We start from the raw sequence: 19,579 nt of genomic DNA, 5'->3' as shown, positions 1-19,579 counted from the left end.
ACGTGAACAAGCAGTTAACTTAATCTGGACGAGGGGCTGTGGGGAAAAAATGGAAGTCCCTGATCAAAGAATGGAAAGATAAGGCAGGTATAAAATGGAATACTACCTTCCTGGCCACTTGGAGGAATAATGCCTGTGATAAGGGGATAGGAGTATGTACGTCTGACAGAACTTCCAAAGGTTGGGAGACCCACAAAGCTGAATGTGAATGGCTAGATGGGACAAGGAAAAGGGAAAAGGAAGAGCAGCAGAAGCAACAGAAGGCTGAAGAGGATAGGAAGGAAGGGCTGAGACTGCAGCACTGCAAGGAAAGACCGAAAGGGTCCCGGGATCCTGACTCAATGTCCGGCATACCAACCCTGCTTGGAGACTCGGGGAATGAGGCAGATGAGGAGTGGGGAACTCTTCCTGGAATCCTGATAGCTCCGGGCCCATCCTTACGCCCATCTACCCCCATCCACCTCCTCCACCTTACAATGAGGAGTACCAGGAAACTTTAGAGGAGAAATTAAAATTGAGTTCAAGAAATTCAGAATGGAGGTCAGGAGGAAGAAGTGACAGAACTTACTCAGCAAATGGAGGAGGTCCAGACTAGCCCCCCAGGACAATACCCGATTAGACAACTGCCTAATCGACAAGCAGGAGTACAAGGAAATAATGAAACAGCTATTGAGGTTTATGTCCCTTGGAAACCCCAAGAGGTAATTATGATCATGAATCAAGCCCCAGAAAGTAAGGAAAAGCCAGCTCAATTTGCTCAGTATATCCGGAGTACTATCCAATGTATGGGGGCACTACTAAAGACTTATTTGGGTTATGTTGTATGATCCTATCCCCAGAAGAAAAAGGTAAATGGTTGAAACAAACGAATGGTGGTACAGGACCGGTTCAAACTCATGAGGATTTGGAACGAAAGGTCCCTGACCCTGGTAACTGAACTAATCACTGGATTCAAGCACTGGAGTAAGCACTTCAGCAACCAGTAAATATTAATCGGAAGCGTGGTTGAGGGTGTGCTGACCTTTTGCATCACAACCTGGTACTCCAGCTGCAGTGCTGCCGACAAAAAAGCCTTGCAGAGGGTGGTTAGGGGAGCAGAGAAGGTTATTGGGGTCTCCCTACCTTCTGTCCAAGACCTCTTTCAGAGTCGATGCCTCCAGAAGACACGGTACATCATTAAAGACCCCTCACACCCTCTCCATGAACTGTTTGTTCTTCTGCCATCAGGTAAACGCTACAGGAGCATCAAAACTAAAACCACAAGGTTACTAAACAGCTTCCTCCCACAGGCAGTCAGACTGCTAAATAGCTGCTCTACCTGACTCTGCTTTGGACACTTTTAACTTTCACTGGACACTTAATAACTTGTTTTAAACCAACGTGTGGCTGTTGTGTTTTACTATTTATTGTTGTATTTGTTATGTTATGATTGCACTTGCCCCTGGGAAACGCTGTCTCGTTCTGCCCTGCAGAGCTGATATATGGTTGGAATGACAATAAAGTTTTTGAATCTTTTATCTTAAATGCAAGCCCAAACCTGGAGAGGCAGAAAGTATTGGGAACGTTTTGTTTCCTGTTACAGGACCTTTGCTGGTGATTCGGCTTTTAATTAAGGACAAGATTCGTCCCGTTCAATGCTATGTTATTGCAGTGTGTTCCTCCTAGTGTTGTAGATATAATTTAGACTAACAACATGGATTGGTCCAACAATCCTCGAACTCAGTTGAGACGGGATGTTGTATATTATTGAAATGGTCAGAGCAAGTTTAAATCATGATCTAAACTTCAGATGAAGACTGAATACGTCCAATGACCTCGAAGGCAGAAGGTAGGGGGGCAAGGAGATCTCTTGGATGGTAGGGAGGAGCCCGAGAATCCTGACCAGAGATACCCGGACTGGTCCTACCCTCCGTTCCCCAACCCTGACGTGGCAGAGTGGGGTCAATATACTGGATGGGATAAGTTGCTAAAGGGAGGGAAGAATCTACCTCAGGGACCGATTCAATGGTACCCACCCACTAAGCCCTTTCGGCCAGGACCCTGGAAGGGAAACCGAGGAAGACCTAATAGTAGATCCTGGTCACAGGGAATCAGACCCCAGACGCCTAGAGGGGGGCCTCAACCCGGGGCAACGGGTGGGCCCTGTTTTAATTGCAGAAGATATGGTCATTGGAGGGCAAATTGTCCCCATCAATCAAGGACAGAATCCCCTCCCCATGGGCCAACTTAAGCTTCATTTTTTGCAGTACCACTGCATCTGGATTCACAATACTTGTTTGCTTCGACATATCAAGGACAACAGTGTACCTGGGCTCACTTGCCTCAATGGTACATCCACTCTCCATCGCTGTTTTCACAGACCCTTCACAAACAACTTTGCGAACTGGAATTACCCTGCAACTCAACCGGTGGTACAGTATGTAGATGATGTATTGATGGCTAGCGATAGTGTGCCAGCCTGCGAAAGTGCCACTGCGATGCTACTGAATTTTCTCCACTCATTGGGCTATGTGATCCCACCTCACAAGGTGAAGCGCTCCCAGAATGAGGTGAAATTCTTAGGGGTCCTACTTTCAGCAAATGAATGAAACTTAACGGAGGACCGAATACGGCCGATTGCAGACATCCCCATTCCAACTACGCCAAAGCAAATGAGGGCCTTTCTGGGACTTTTAAATTTCTGCAGGCAATGGACACCGAATGCTGCTATCTATACCCGTCAATTATCTCCATTAGCATCTCCAAATGCCCCACCTACCTTCACACTGACAGCAGATCAAAAAGAAGCTGTAACCGAATTAAAAGGCAGTTTATTACGAGCCCCCACTTTGGAACAACCCCTCTACGATCGTCCGTTTCAGCTGTACATCACCCTCAAGGGCAGTTGTACAACTGTGATCGACAGCGCCCTGTAGCTTATAATTCCAGCAAGTTAGATCCATCCGCAGTGTGATTACCACCATGCACATCGATTCTTCCAGCCATACAGACACTCATATCATCTTACACCAACCAGTTACTGTACTCACACCGCATTCCACAGTGGAACTCCTCAATACTCGCCAGACTCACTATCTGATGCCAGCCCGGCAAAGCCAATACGAGGTGGCTATTCTGAATAATCCCCTATTGACCTTCGTCCTCTGCACAACTGAACCCTGACACCTTCTTACATCACCCACCGCAGCCCTTAGACGCTCCAACACACGACTGCTTTTTACATAATCAAATTTTTACCTCCACATGAGAAGATCTGACTGATCTACCACTTTCCAATGCCAACCTCCAGTTCTACGCTGATGGCACTTCCTTTGTCAGTCCCACTGGCCAACACTGCTCTGGATATGCTATTGTCACCGACCCCACAATTATTGAACAAGGATCTTTTAAAACCCCTATATCGGCTCAAAAGGCAGAACTTTATGCCCTCACCTGCGCCTATGTACTTGCTAAAGACAAACTGGTCAATATTTATACTGACACTCGCTATGCCTTTGGCATTGCACATGACTATGGCGCCCTGTGGGAACATCGGGGATTTCTAACTTCCACAGGACAGCCTGTTAGCAATGCCCTATATGTTTGCCATTTATTACAGGATCTTCAGCCCCCCCCCCCCCACCCCGAGCGGCTGTTATTAAATGTGCTGCCCATACACGGGCTGGCGATGAGGTGTCTAGGGGAAACGCTCGAGCCGATGCAGAGGCAAAACAATCCACCAGCCACTTATTGTACTCCCGGGAAGTAAAGAGGCCACAGTTCAAGAGTCACAGAGAACGGGTATGCCAGACATAGGGGAAATTTGTGCATTTCAGCGGGACGCCCCTGCTGAGGAGCCCCAATCATGGTCCCAGATGGGATGCCACTATGACAAAGACACTCAACCGTGGCTGACCCCTGTGGGACAGATTTGCATTCCAAATGCTTCTTTTTACCTGTTTTGATTGATTATGTACACAATTGTACCCACCTGGGTAAGGAGGGAATGGTAGCTACATTATTACAATCCTGGCGGCACCCTGATTTCCAACCAGCAGCTGAAAAGCAGGTAAAGGCATGCCTATTGTGTACAAAGTGGGTAAAGGCATGCCTATTGTGTGAAAAGTGGGTAAAGGCATGCCTATTGTGTACAAAGTGGGTAAAGGTATGCCTATTGTGTACAAAGTGGGTAAAGGCATTCCTATTGTGTGAAAAACGGGTAGAGGCGTGCCTATTGTGTGAAAAGGTGAATGCTGGGAAAGGGGTATCTTGTGCCCCCGGGAAGACCCCCTTACCAGGTAGACCTTTCTCTTGTCTGCAACTTGATTTTACTGAACTGCCCAGGGTGCATTGTTATAAATATTGCTTGGTAACAGTAGACGTATCCAGCAGGTGGATAGAAGCTATACCCACTACTGATAACACTGCCATGATGGTTATAAAAGTATTTTTGAGAGAAGTGATTCCTCATTATGGGCTACTGGAGTCCATAAGCTCTGATAATGGACCTCATTTTATTGCTAAAATAAATGAGAAAATGTGTAAAGAACTGGGAATAAAGCAGCAATTTCACTGTGCTCACCAGCTGCTGTAGTGCAATGAGCAAATGGAACCTTAAAAGGTAAGCTAACTAAACTCATGCAAGAAATCGGACTAAACTGGCTTAAGGTTTTACCTCTGGCATTGTTTCACATGAGAGTTACCCCCTCGACCAAAACTGGACTATCCCCGGCAGAAATCATTTATGGAAAGCCTATGAATACCCCATGGACACCAGGGTTAACTTCTCCCCTCCCTGATACACTAGATATGCAAACCCTAGGGGAGGAGTTGGGAAAATATTTGTGTAGGCTAACCAAAATTTTCCCAAGTCTGCATTCCCAGGTTTGCCAGGCCCACCAACGGGACGAGGATCTAGCTAAAGGGGATTATGCTGCTGTTAATCCTGGAGACTTTGTCTTGATAAGGAACTGGGACAGATAGAAACCAGACACTCGATAGAAAGGACCCTACCCACACCCACAGCTGTGAAGGTGGACAGACAACCAAGGTGGATTCACCGAACGGAGTGCAAAATCATCACCAGAAGATACTCGCCCCCACCCTCCCACCCTCTGTATGCCATTAATGGGACCTATTTGGTATGTGGCAGAAAGGCATATCCCTGGCTGGCAGGGCCTTTTGGCGATGAGGGGACAAACATGGCAGAAGACTGGATGGGATGTTGCTACTTGGCTTATATAGTGCCCTCTATATATTCACTAGCTCACATTTAACAATATGCTCAGTTTCGGTGACAGAAGAGAGGAATTACAGAAAGTGAAAGATTTTGGATGATAGCACTTCCCGCTTATGGGGCAGCTCGAAACTCCCTGGAAATAATCCTTTTGGCAGCCGCATTGGAGGAATTAGCAAATAGCACTGCAAAAGTTTTAACTATGTTCAGACTGAGATTACAGATTTGACTGCTGAGATAATAGCCTTAAGGATGGTAGCTTTACGGAATAGAATGGCTTTGGATTTATTGCTAGCAGAACAAGGAGGGACTTGCACTGTTATAGGGAAGGAATGTTGTACATACATTCCTGATGTGGCCTCTAATAATACAGACCTCTCTCAGCATGTCACACAGGAGATTCAGAAAATTGCAGAAAGGATGCATGGGTTTACGGATGGAAAGGGAATGTGGCCTTGGCCTTTTAACTTTCTTGGAGATTCCTGGGGAATGTTTTTACATGTGATAATGATAATGGTTTTAATTGTAATAGCAGCAATTTTTGCAAAGTGCGCTGTAGCTTGTTGTGAGTAAGATGGGTTGTTATAAAATTTATCATCAAATGATAAAAAGGAGGGAATGATAATGGAATGGAGGTACTCTCTTATTCCCTTTTACAGCTAAAGGATTTTTTGGTGCATTATTGTCCCCTTTTAAGGCTAAAAGGCTTTAGCTGTTCTGCTGAAATAGTAATTTTAGTTAGTCATGTATGAGAAGTATGGCAGACTGTATTGTTCCTTTTTTGTTTAAGAATGTTCCTGTTTTATAATTAACCACTGGTCAAAACTGTCAGAGCAGGCTTTGCACTGCATACGAGGCTAAAATATGGACAAATATAGGACCCTCGCTGTGCTGGTTGCTTAAGAGGAAGTAACTCAAAAGCTGCTGTAACTGTTGGAAGTTCTGCAAAATACCTGTATAAAAGGGATGGTCTCTGTATATAAGGTTGAGATCCTAGGAGAAAGGTCCGATCGGCAAGAGGGTGATTCTAGCCTACTGTAGGTCTCGGATCTCTCGCCGGCTGAAGTCGCAATAAAGAAGAAACAGCAGATTGAAATTATACGGTGTTCGACTTGACTTAATTCCACACACTGATGGCATTTTATTCACCCCAAATTCCCGTCAAACCTCCCACGGGTTCTATGACTCATACACACTGGCAACCATTCAGTCACCAATTCATTCCTATCAGCTTTAAATCTTTGGGATGCTAGAAGCTAAAGCTCGAGTAAGCTGACACGACCACAGGGAGAATGTGCAAAACTGCACACAGACAGACAGCATACAAGGTTGGATTAAGCCTGGTCAGTGGAGCGGGGGTACAGCTGTTCAGCTGTCCTGTGGAGTGATTCGTCGGCAGCTCTTTGCTCTTGAAATGCAGATTTTTTTTAAAAGGGTAAGTATTTCTGCTAAAACAGCATGGCAATGAATGTAGTATGAGCACATTAAGCATTTATCCACTGACAATGCCAACAATTACTCCACAGTTCAAAAATAGATACCTGTATACAACTCTTGGCACGGTTAGCTGGCTTTCAGCTTTTCCATTTGCTGGATAACTGGTCAGTGATTGAAACATCAGCTCCTCCTATTGGAATCAATTTCTGCAAAATGAAACAAACTAGCTCCAGGAGGACAGGACTGCAAATATGTTTTTTTTCTAACATGCCGTGCAACTGAACCAGTTTTATATTTTGGTGGTAAACCTATTAACTTGCAGGAAAGCACAGCATATCACATTTTATTTCTGATTTCCAAAGGAGAAAAGTATTCCATAATCTGTTCCAGGCAACCACCACTAACAGGTATTTTTTTAAATTTTCCATTTGTACATCTAGTATCTATGTCTAACATGGAAGTGCCCTTAACCAAATGAGTAAACCACAGCTGGTGGCTTTTGTAAGGAATCTTTCTTAATATTTGTTTAATGGCTCTTTTTCAAGTTCCATTCAGATTTCAAAACTTTAATACAATCAGAAGAGCTTTCTGTGGTGGTCAGGAATTCGTTGCATATATTCAATTGATGGGAAGGACATTTCCATCTATTGCTGGAGCAGGAGATGCTGACTTTCTAAATGGATCTTACTGGATTTCAACGATGGGGTAATGCCATAGCAAACTGCTAAATGAGTAGCCTTTATTGAAAAAAATACTCTACGCACCACATTCATTCAAGCAAAAACTTGCCATAATGTCAAAGATTAAACAAGTATTCCTGTCGTTATCAAAGTATCTCTGCAAAATAATCATGTCTCCAGCTCTGATCCAATACGAGACAGTATTCTACGACTCCGACTGTATTTAATAGATCAAAGACTTGCTCTATTCAATGCCTCTATTCTTGAAAGTGATGCGAGTTGTATTTCCTGACATTTCCAGCAACAACATGTGGACACTCAAAATAAATGTAGAACTTCAATGAATTCCACGTCAATTCAAGCAGAACTGTGCCTTTGAAATACTGGGACACGAGACGAGGACAAGGAGAAAAGTCAGTTTAAACTCATTCCAAACAACCAGTGCTGAAGTTCTCTCTGAACTGGTCACAAATTCGCAATAAGTTCACACATAACGTGTTCAAAGTCAAAACTGAGTTTATGTCAAATGCATGAATACAGGCATGCCTAAATGGTGAAAAAGAGGTTACCACCCATTACAATACAACATCGCCTTTATCCCCATTACTCGCCTCCATTTGTCACAACAGAACCAAGTGGTGCTCAGCCCATTGTTCTGAAGACAGCCAAGCTGAGGAAAGTCCCCGGGAGACCGAGCACATTGCAAGCAATTCACCAGCAGCAGGCAAAACTCCATCACCTCAACAGCCATGCTGTTTAAAGCACATCTTGCTGTTTAAATTTCTAGTATTCAGAGATTTTAAATGTCTCTTAGGATTTAAAAAACACTTTTATAAATTAGTTTAGTTAAAATACACTAAACAACTATGAATAAATTCCTTCACTTCCTATTTGTGATGCCCGAGCTCAGTCTGACCTCCAGTTTGTCCACAACTTCCACACTGCATGGTGTAGTTAGAGGGAAAGCACCATTCCCCACGGAAGGACCGGCTGCTTCAGAACTCCGTCCAGTCCACCCCCCAGCAGGCTGCCCAATCAGTCGTTTGATTTGATGTTTTTCCCCTCTGTCCAACAGCACCATCAAGTGTCCAGGCTCACAACATCCAAAATAAAGAGAGTATGTTAGAAACAAACAGTGAAAATTATACCCCTCACTCCAAAGAAATCCAAAACACACCTACCAAAAGCTGAGAGGCAATTCTCAAACAGACAAACCAATTCTGGTCTGGTTCTCCTATTCTGGAAAGGGGTTAAAGACTGCTTGCACCAGCAACCTAATGGAATCAGGGAAACCACAATAAAGCCACTTGGATAGACTGCTACTTCCTGGCCTATTTCAATCTTGTGATTTATATATTTTTCAATGTATTTTTTTTATTTTCTCCATCCTGTCATTCTACTTCAGACTTGTGCTTAACAGTAATAAAGTTTCAATATAAAAGCTCAGAATTAGATTTCCCCAAGTCCCTACTGCCATCCAAGACAAGAGCAACTTCTCTACAGTATTCAACAACTCAAAAGCCCTTGTACAATCATGTGATAGTAGGTTTGATATTTCATTGATTGTATACAGGGCACAAGCTCAAAATGACCATAACAATCTTTTTTACACAGTAGGGGAATATCAGGTCTGTTTCTTCAACTCAGAAAAATAAGCCTTGAAATAAATCTAACTGTATTAAAATAGACAAGAAATACTGTAAACAAAATCAGACAGACAGACATACTTTATTGATCCCGAGGGAAATTGGGTTTCGTTATAGCCGCACCAAGAATAGCGTAGAAATATAGCAATATAAAACCATAAATAATTAAATAATAGTAAGTTTATCATGACAAGTGGAAATAAGTCCAGGACCAGCCTATTGGCTCAGGGTGTCTGACACTCCAAGGGAGGAGTTGTAAAGTTTGATGGCCACAGGTAGGAATGACTTCCTATGACACTCAGTGTTACATCTCGGTGGAATGAGTCTCTGGCTGAATGTACTCCTGTGCCTAACCAGTACATTATGGAGTGGATGGGAGACATTGTCCAAGATGGCATGCAACTTGGACAGCATCCTCTTTTCAGACACCACCGTCAGGGGGTCCAGTTCCACCCCTACAACATCTCTGGCCTTACAAATGAGTTTGTTGATTCTGTTGGTGTCTGCTACCCTCAGCCAGCTGCCCCAGCACACAAATGCAAACATGATAGCACTGGGCATCACAGACTCGTAGATAGAGGAACATAAAGAAATATTGAAGTAGTTAACTGAAAAACATTGACAGAGTAAATGGGCTGATTAAATTGGAATGGAACATAGAGCACAGCAACAGGCCCATAGTGTCTGTGTCAACCATGATGGCAAATTAAGCTGATCTCACCATATTCCTCTATTCCCCATTCACATGCCCGTCTAAATGTATTCTAAACAAAGCTGATGTATCCACCATGTTCCAGGCACCTGCCACTGGGTTTATTTTTTTTTTAAACTTGTCTCTTGCATCCCCTTTAAACTTCCCCCTCTCACCTTAAAGCTATGCTTTTCATTTTTTAGCAAGTTTTCCAGCTGGCCTTTAACCAACTGCAGATGTAGTGAAGTGTCTGTATTTTAAGTGCACACTTCTTATTGTAATTTAGTTGTTTTTAATTAGGTACTGAAATGTGCTACTGGCATAAAACAACAAATTTCATGACACATGCTAGTGATAATAAATCTAATTCTGTTTCTTTGTTTATATTTCAGAGTCAGGTTTAATATCACCAGCATATGTCATGAAATTTGTGGCAGCAGTACAATGCAATATATTATAAATATAGAAAAAAACTGAATGACAATAATTATATGCATCCTAAATAGTTAAGTTAAATAAATAGTACAAAAACAGAAATTTTATATTAGTACTCAGGTAGTGTTCAATGTCCAATTAGAAATCAAATGGCTGAGGGGGAAGAAGCTGTTCCTGAGTCGCTGAGTGTGTACCTTCAGGCTTCTGTACCTTCTTCCTGATGGTAATAATGAGAAAAGGGCATGCCCTGGCTGGTGGCAGTTCTTAATGATGGATACCAACTTCCTGAGACACCACTCTTGAAACGTCAACTGTACTCCTTTCCATAGATGCCCGGCCTGCCTAGTCCCTCCAGCAGTTTGTGCCTGCTGCACTGCTCCGTGAAGGTATCTTGGGTGCTATTACCATGAGGCATTCATACAAGACTTCTAGGATGGTCAGACACTAATGACACTATGAAGGAGGTTGGCGTCACAAAACCCTGCTGCAAACTCTATAGGAAAAAAAAGCAAAAGCCAGAAAGGAAAGTATATAGCAGCTTTACTTCCAGAAACTTGGAACAATTTATGCAAATAAGCATTCAAAGATTTAATCAGCATACACACACTGAATCAAAACAACCTAGAAAAGAATGATTGAATTGCTATTTGAGAGAGATGATCAGAGCGTCATAACAATCATAGTATTTTAGCATTGAGTTTGATATATGTCCAAATTATTCACATTTGCTGATTATTTATGAGCATAAATAATTCCTCAGAACAAGAAAATTTAAGCTGGATGGTTGTGATCAATCTCATTTCTGTTGAAGGACCAGAAGTTATCATAAAATGAAAGGAAGATAACACATGGGACATGTTGTTACTGCTTCACACAAGAAAAATCCAAAACAACACTAAATAATAATAGATCTTCTACAATATTTCTTATGACAAATCCAAAGATAAAGCAATGTTTAAAACACTGCAGCATGCAACCCATGTTGCAAGCGCACACCTTCTTATTTACATCTTTTTGCTGACAACTAAACGGCGAATGGTGCCTTTCTTACTCTCCGCAAACCATTGTTGCTGTTACAGTTTAGTGATATTCTGTTATCACTGACAGACACTTTCCAGTAGGACAGTAAAACAATGCCCATTTCCACCTTCACAATTATGAATCCAGGCTTTTTTTTCTGCACTTTTGCTTTTTAAATAATCTAAAAAAAAATCACAATTCCATGGTTTTGACATTCAATTCACTTGACTCCAGCTTCTGCCTTACTGATGTGTTTCCACTTCCAGATCACTGCAAACTTGGCCATAGTAAGCATCCAAAATTATGGGGATAAATCAGGGAATTGTATGCAAACAAAAAGAGCAGGAGGAGTTTATTCAGAGCACCAATAACATTAAAAAAGCAGCTATTCCACATGCAGAGATAACTGTGGTGCACAGCGTATGCAAATATTCATTAAAACCAAGAGGTCTTTAAGGTCACCAAGTCCAAAAAATATCACAAGAACATAACCAAGATAATGAAGACTCATTTTGCCGACTCATCTCCTCTCGTAAGTAATTGGGCAATTCTATGAAATGTTAACGTTTACAACTGGGGAAGCAACAAAATTCATTCATTCTAGTATCAGGGATATCCTCTCACTAGGTTTATGGATGAGTTTTGAGCATACAGGTGAAGTTCCAGCTTCTAAAATTCTGTTGTGTCTAAATTAATATCTGCATTTCAATCAGAACTGATTTCCAATGGAAGGTCATTTAGATGTACAAATTGTGCAAGAAAGCAACTCCAGAAATATTTCAATCTATCATGCATCGATCAACTCATTACAAGTGTTTATATAATCAATTCAGCGTGTATTCCAAATTATGGAGTTTAAACTGCGCTTGTTGTGTGAAATTTTAAAACTTTCAGAATGCAAGGAGGGGATTACCAATCTCTATCAAAGATTATTTTTATAAATATATTTTAAATTTTACTCACATTCTACACAGTGTTATAGATGACATGCAGAACGGTGGAGATGTGCAGTGTAGAAGACTGTCGTAGATTGCAACAGGACGTTGACAAGACCAGCAGAGAGAGCTCAAGGCAGGTAGAGCTCAATACAGAAAATTATGAAGTGATATACAGGTTTCCCCCGCTATTCGAAGGTAGAGGGTTCCTATGAAACGGTTCGTAAGCCGGAATGTTGTAAAGTGAAGAAGCAATTACCATTTATTTATACGAAAAAAATTCGTGAGCGTTCGCAGACCCAAAAAAACCTACCAAATCATGCCAAATAACACATAAAACCTAAAATAACAATAACATATAGTAAAAGCAGGAATGATCTGATAAATACACAGCCTATATAATGTAGGAATACTTTTCTACAATTATTGCAGCACTGTCCACCGCAGCGAAAATCTCACGGAAGCACTCTCGGCAGCGCTCCCGGCAGAAACACTCGGCGCAAGCGCTCCCGGCAGAAACACTCGGCGCAAGCGCTCCCGGCAGAAACACTCGGCGCAAGCACTCCCGGCAGAAACACTCGGCGCAAGCGCTCCCGGCAGAAACACGCGGCACAAGCGCTCCCGGCAGAAACACGCGGCACAAGCGCTCCCGGCAGAAACACTCGGCGCAAGCACTCCCGGCAGAAACACGCGGCACAAGCGCTCCCGGCAGAAACACTCGGCGCAAGCGCTCCCGGCAGAAACACTCGGCGCAAGCACTCCCGGCAGAAACACGCGGCACAAGCGCTCCCGGCAGAAACACTCGGCGCAAGCGCTCCCGGCAGAAACACTCGGCGCAAGCGCTCCCGGCAGAAACACTCGGCGCAAGCGCTCCCGGCAGAAACACACGGTGTAAGTGCTCTCAGCAGGAGCACTCTTTCCAGTAACCTTTAAGCTATGAAGCTACCAAATAACACATAAAAATACACAACCTATATAAAGTAGAAATAATGTACGCCCAGTGTAGTTTCATTTAGTGGAATCGGGAAGACAGTGAGCACACTGATGACGGTGTGTTAGGCTGAGTGGTTGGAGGTTGGGGTGATGGGAGGTAGAGGAGACTGGGGTGTCATCTCATCGTCATCTGCTTCCATCAGGGCAGGCAGGTCACCTTCTTCTATGTCTGCCTGCCTCAGTGTCGAAGGTCGAGTTTCGTCGTCTGATGTGGAAGGCTTGAAATACGACAGTATGCTTGATTGCTTAGCCTCGTGCATTTTTTCTATCATACAGTTCTTTGTAATCACTCAAACCATCCTGCAAATATGCCATAAACCTACATACCCTTTCAAAATTAAAGTCATACTTTTCGGCAATCATTGCAGCGAAAATCTCACGTAATTGCTTCACGTTCAGTTCCTGGATGTCTTCACTTTCAGGCCGTTCGCTACTGTGTTCGGTTTCAATTGTTATCCTTTCCTCTTCATCAGCTCTTCATCTGTCAGTTCTTGGTCATGGGATGCCAAAACCTCTTCAACATCATCTTCGTCAACTTCCACAAACCCTTAGCCAAACTCACTATATCCTTACTTTGTTCACCACGACCGAAACGCTTAATTATGTCTAGTTTTACGCTAAGTGTAACAACCTTATGAGCTCTTTTAGGCTTTTCCAATACCTTAGAACTTATCTCACTAACAGATGCATAAAATAAATCGACATAAAGCACAGATGCTCGCAGGCATATGTTTAAGCAATGCCAGCTAGAATGCAGTTCCAGGGTAGGAACTTGGCTGCTCGGCGCACGCTGCCTTTTTTCGTAACAGTGAAAACATCCCTCTGCTAGCGAAAACAGGTAATTAATGTAGGTCTTTCGTAGCAGCGAGTTGACGTAAAGCGAATGTTCGAAAAACAAGGGACACCTGTTCTTTGGAAGGTCAAACCTATTGGTAGGTTACAAAGTGAAAGGCAGGATTTTTAGCAACATGGAAGAATAGAGGGATGTTAAGGTCCAAGTCTATAGAATTCTCAAAGCTGCTGTGCAAGTTGATAGGGTGACTAAGACCATAATGCATAGGAGCAGAATTAGGCCAATTTGCCCACGGGGCTGCTCCACTGTTCCATCATGGGTGATTTATAGTCCCTCTTAACCCTATTCTCCTGAAGGCACATGGTCTGCTGGCTTTCATTAGTCAGGGGATTGAGTTTAAGAGCTGCAAGGAGAGTCTATAAAACTCTGCTTAGACCACACTTGGAGTATCGTGTTCAGATTTGGTTGCCTCATTACAGGAAGAATGTGGAAGCTTTAGAAACACAACACAACACACAAAATGCTGGAGGAACTCAGCAAGCCAGGCAGCACCTGTGGAAAAGAGTAAACAGTCGACGTTTCGGGCAAAGATGACCTGATAAGCATTAAGGAAGGCCTTGACAGGCTACAGAGTCTGAGTTAGTACAGAGACACTTAGGAACCTCTTTATAGAAAGAGGCTGTGAACCTGGGGAATTCACTGCCACAATAGGATGTGGAGGACAAGTCACTGAGTATATTTAAAGTGGGTGGTGATAGGTTCTTAATTAATAAAGGAGTCAAAGGTTACAGGGAGAAGTCAGAAGAATGGAGTGGAAAGAGTTAATAAATGAACCATGATGGAATGGCGGAGAGGACTTGGCCTCGTTCTGTAATAAAGGACACACACAGATTAAGGTGAGATGGGGGAAGTTTCAGAGATCTGCAAGGCAAGTAGTTTTTTTTAACCGGTGGCTGGAACATGCTGGTAAGGAAGGTGGTGGAAGCAGATACAATAGTAAAGTTTTGGAGGCATTTGTCAGGTACATAAACAGCAGGAAATGAAGGGACATGTACTACATGCAGATGGATGGCGTAAATTCAGATTGGCATGTTTGGCACAGACATGGACTAAATGGTTTGTTAGTGGGCTGTTCTCCTCCACCAGCATTTCAGAGTCACTGACTTCAATGATACAACGAAACATTAAGAGGTAATGAAAATGAAGATTTAAAATTTAAAGGGAACATTGTTACACTTGTTAGTGAATACACCAATTTACAATGTTCAAGACCTTGCCATTAAGTACTTAAAATCGAAGAGAGCGTTTCATCATAGTTATAGACAACACAAGCCCCTCAGCTCAACTTGTCCATGCTGACCAAATTGTCTACCTGAGCTGGTCCAATAAGCGCTTGGCCCAGGTTGCTCTCAAGGTTTCCAATCCATGTACCTATCTAAAGCCCTTTTAGTTGTAATTGTACCCATCACCACTGCTTCCTCTGGCAGTTCCTTATACCCTATGCCCTCTGGTCCTGATTACATCCTCATGAATCTTTTCTGCAGCCTTTGCAACCTAATGACATCCTTCCTATAGCTGAGCAAGCAGAACTGCACACAAAACTCCAATTGTGGCCTCACCAACAACTTGTACATTTGAAATATGATGAGCCAACTCCTATACCTAAAGCATGCCTTCCTTCACCACCTTGTCAACCTGAGTCTCCAGTTTCAGAGAAGGTACCGTTGTTGCTGATAGACCAATCGAGTGAATGAAGTTAATGCATGAATGGTAGCAAACAAGTGGGTCTCTTAAATTAATTCAATAACATCACGGCTAACCTGCCACATAAGCCCATTTTGTCTTACTACCTTTTGTTAACAAACTATCAAAAACAAATTTATAGTTAATTAACTGCCATTTGTTCAAAGAATTTCCTATCTTTTAACATATTGGGTTTTCCCCAATTAAATTGCTGAATATATCTTAAAACACTAGAGCCAGACACATCATCCCTATTCCTTAACCAGCAGAAACAGTTCAGAAGGTAGATGCCGGGGATTGTAAATTCAGTCGGCTCCATCTTGGGTACTAGATTACAAAGTACCCAGGACATCTTCAAGGAGCGGTGTCTCAGAAAGGCAGCGTCCATTATTAAGGACCTACAGAACCCAGGGCAAGCCCTTTTCTCACTATTGCCATCAGGTAGGAGGTACAGAAGCCTGAAAGCACACACTCAGCGATTCAGGAACAGCTTCTTCCCGTCTGCCATCCGATTCCTAAATTGACATTGAGCCTGTGAACACTACCTCACTTTTTTAATATATTATTTTTGTTTTTGCATGATTTTTAATCTGTTCAATATAGATGTGCAGTAATTGATATACTTATTTATTATTTTTCTTCTTCTATATTATGTATTGCATTGAACTGCTGCTGCTAAGTTAACAAATTTCACAACATGCCAGTGATTCTGACAGAGGAGAATCATGTTTTCCCTACCATTATGCACATTTCAAAGAAATCACCCATAACCTTGTGAATTCCAAACTTATTGACGACAGCTCTGCCTTCAAGACCATAATTCAAACAGATTCATTTCCAAACTCAGCAATTCCCTTTACAACTGGATCTGACTTCCTCACCATCAGACATAATCCGTAAGGAAATGCAGCAACACCTCTACCGTGATAATCTACAACACTGGTGCCCACAAGGTTGCATCTTTGGCCCACTTCTCTACTCTCTGCATTCTCATGACTGCGGCCAGATTCTACTCTGACTCCATTTACATGTGACAGGCTGAATCTCAAGTAACAACCGGGTGGGTACGGGAAGGAGACGGAGAGCCTGGTGGCATGGTATGAAGATAACAGCCTTCCCTCAATGTCAACAGAAGAGCTGTCAGTGACTGCAGGAAGCATGTCCCTGGATGTATCAATGGTGCTGAGGTGGAGATGGTTGAGAGCTTCAAGTCTTAAAGAAAACATCACCAACAGTTCATTCTGGTCAAACCACATAGACATAATAGCCTAGAAAGTAAACCAGTGTATATTTAGTCAGAAGGCTAAGGATATCTGACAATTTGATAGATGGACCATGGACGGCAGCCTACCCAGATGCAACACAGCTTGGCATGGCAACTGCTCTACTAAAAATGGCAAAAAATTGTAGAGAATTTTGGACTCAGCCCTGGCTCGTAACCAAAACTAGCCTCAGTCCCTTCCCTCTATACGCTGTCTACATTTCCAACTCCCCTGGGAAAGCAGCCAACATAATCATCCACACTCCCACCTCTTCAATACGGCAGTAGACACAACCCATGCATCACTAAAGCTCAAAGACACCTTCTATCCTGCTGATATAGATCTGTCCATTAAGAACTGACCTCTCGATCTTCCTGCCATGGGCTTTGCCCGTTACCTCCCTGCACGGCACTTTCTCTGTAACTAACTTAGTTTTGTGTTTTGTTATTGTTTTTTTCCCCCTTAGAACCACCTGATGTACTTAGGTTTTGAGGATATCTCCATGGATGATATCATTACTATATGTGACAACAATAAACCAACTTCATTGCTACCGATAACGTTACTTTTCTAATCTCGAAAGATATTTAGTTTCTTGAATCTTGAACGTGCAGGATGCTAACAACTTAGACGGGTACCTGGTACTTGAAGGCAGCGACTTGCAGCAGCTTTAGGAGAAGCGGTTCTCCTACGTTGCGGCTGGGTGCATCACTAACAAAATGCAAATGGAGCACCTCTTTATCCTTGAGTACCGCGTGTTTTATCATGGACTTAATTGCAACCGTAAATTTTTCTTGTAGAGCATAGTTTTTATCCACTTTGGTGAACATCATGAGGGCGTGCAAGTGTACCGTCCCGTCGGACTGCCCGTTAACTGCAGCGGCACTTTGCGGGGATTCTGCCGCCTTCCTCTCACTGAGATTCGCCACCAGTTGAGCATCGCCCGGGGCACCCTTCCCTGCCTGGCTTTCTTTCATTCTCCTGGTTGTGCTGGAGAAATTTTCATGGTTGGATCCAAAGTAGTAAAAAGCAAACACGGCCAAGGCAGCTATAAGTAACAGGACAAACTGGTAAGAGCGGACTGAGGTGAACTTGGTTTTACTTTGCATTACCTTCCGCCACATCCCCATTGCTGAAAACAGCCTGGTGGGAAGCAGGGAGGGATGGGGGGTGGGGAGGCAACTCGCCTATTTCCAACCTCTCTCGATGGACAGTGCCATGCTGATAGCGAAGGGCGGAGGAACCTGCCAAATGGCGTCAGGATTTCCTCCCATTCCAGCCAATCAGAGCCGCGGGAGCTGTGATGTAAATTCATTGTGAATTGTACCAACCAATGCAAAGGGATCTGATGGTTCCGGAAAATGGCCCAAGGAAGCGACGCGGAACCCTCGGGTAGCTATATAATCGTGAAGTTTCAGCCTGTGAACTGCGGAGCTAAAACCAGTATAATTCAGCCCAGGACTGGAACTTGAAACTGCAATAACAATCGCTAACGCAGCAGCAGTCTCTCAGGGATATTAACAAAGATTTGACGAAAATCCGAAAGCGACCATTAGGTGCACAGAGGCAGGTTTTAAAGAGCAGCTTAAGGGAGGGAGGACACGGCTGAATTTGAAAGAGAAAATTCAATAATTTATTAGATCTGTCCCTCGGGTTCTCAAGATGTAAATCTTCCACCATGCCTCTTCCTGGAAGGAATCTGCACTGCAATTCGGGGAGCAAGTCTTTGGATACTGACAGGAGGCAGTGAAGATCGTAGGGGTGACTCTGACAGACTGTAGGGAAACAAGCCCTTCTTAAGCTGTTACCATTTGACTCCTTTCTTGAAAATAGACAACCACAGCTCCAAGGGTGCCCTTTGCAGGTAGCAATGCTGCTTCTTACCCTCAGCACCCTCGGTTCTATGCCGACCCCCACTGCTGTCTCCTGTAACTGTGAATGTTTAACAAGTCCTCTGCTTTCCTCCCATATCCCAAATATACTGGGGATATGGGATTGTATGATAATTAACTAACGTAGATTATTCCAAGTTTAGGTGCATGGCAGGGGAACAGATTGAAAGGGAATTGTTTGGAGGGGAATAGGATTGAAGGGTTTGCTTTGGGAGCTGGTATAGATTCTCTGGGTTAAATGACCTATGTCCTGAGACATTGGGGGATAGATTACAGATGCTTTAGTAATTAAATCCCATAGATTGTTCTCTTTATGGGTGGTTGACAGAGTATTTGACACAGAACTATTGTGTCTGGATAAAGGGTCTTACCCCCAAACATCTACTGTTACCCCTTTACAGATACTCCTCGTCTCCAGCAGTCTGCTTTTTGCTTCAGATTGCAGCATCTGTGTGTCTTGCGTCAGCATTGCATACTCAGCTTAGGTTTGGTAGAACCAAAGACGCGTAACATGACTAAATATAAAGCTTGATAAACTGTAAAGTTCGAGTTTCTATCTATCAACATGAAAGGAAGTGCAATATGTGACTTTCCACAGAGGGGCAGGAGAGATTCCAAATCTAGATTTGTAACATTTTAAAATACTGTATAAGGAAATAACAAATACAAACATTTGTCTGTTACACAATTGCGAAAAGAAAACTTCGAAACATTTTGATCCCGAAACTTTTCCTCACCCCACCCTCGCTGAATATGTCCAGGACCAACTCAAAAGTCTTGCACCTCCTTCAAGCCTACAACAAACAACACTGTGACTTATTTAAACACAGCAACCAG

At 43.1% G+C, this 19,579-nt stretch overlaps 1 protein-coding gene across 2 annotated transcripts in view; it reads right to left on the bottom strand.

Annotated features, from left to right (window-relative positions):
• xxylt1 (xyloside xylosyltransferase 1) overlaps positions 1-18,136 on the bottom strand; it is a 199,171-nt gene extending 181,035 nt beyond the window's left edge. The window contains exon 1 of one of the 2 annotated variants that reach the window (XR_009507055.1): positions 17,489-18,136. Coding sequence is in view for 1 of the 2 variants with exons in the window: in XM_059945426.1 (XP_059801409.1) it covers positions 17,489-17,980 (492 nt within the window). In the remaining variant the exon portion in view is untranslated. The remainder of the gene's footprint in view (positions 1-17,488) is intronic. The other variant, XM_059945426.1, reaches the window with a different exon arrangement.
• Positions 18,137-19,579: the final 1,443 nt, after the last annotated feature.

Source organism: Hypanus sabinus, chromosome 2, assembly GCF_030144855.1.
Source record: "Hypanus sabinus isolate sHypSab1 chromosome 2, sHypSab1.hap1, whole genome shotgun sequence".
In the NCBI taxonomy this organism is placed as follows: Eukaryota; Metazoa; Chordata; class Chondrichthyes; order Myliobatiformes; family Dasyatidae; genus Hypanus; species Hypanus sabinus.
The sequence above is the reverse complement of the archived record's forward strand: the minus strand, read 5'-3'. Positions and strand labels throughout refer to the sequence as shown.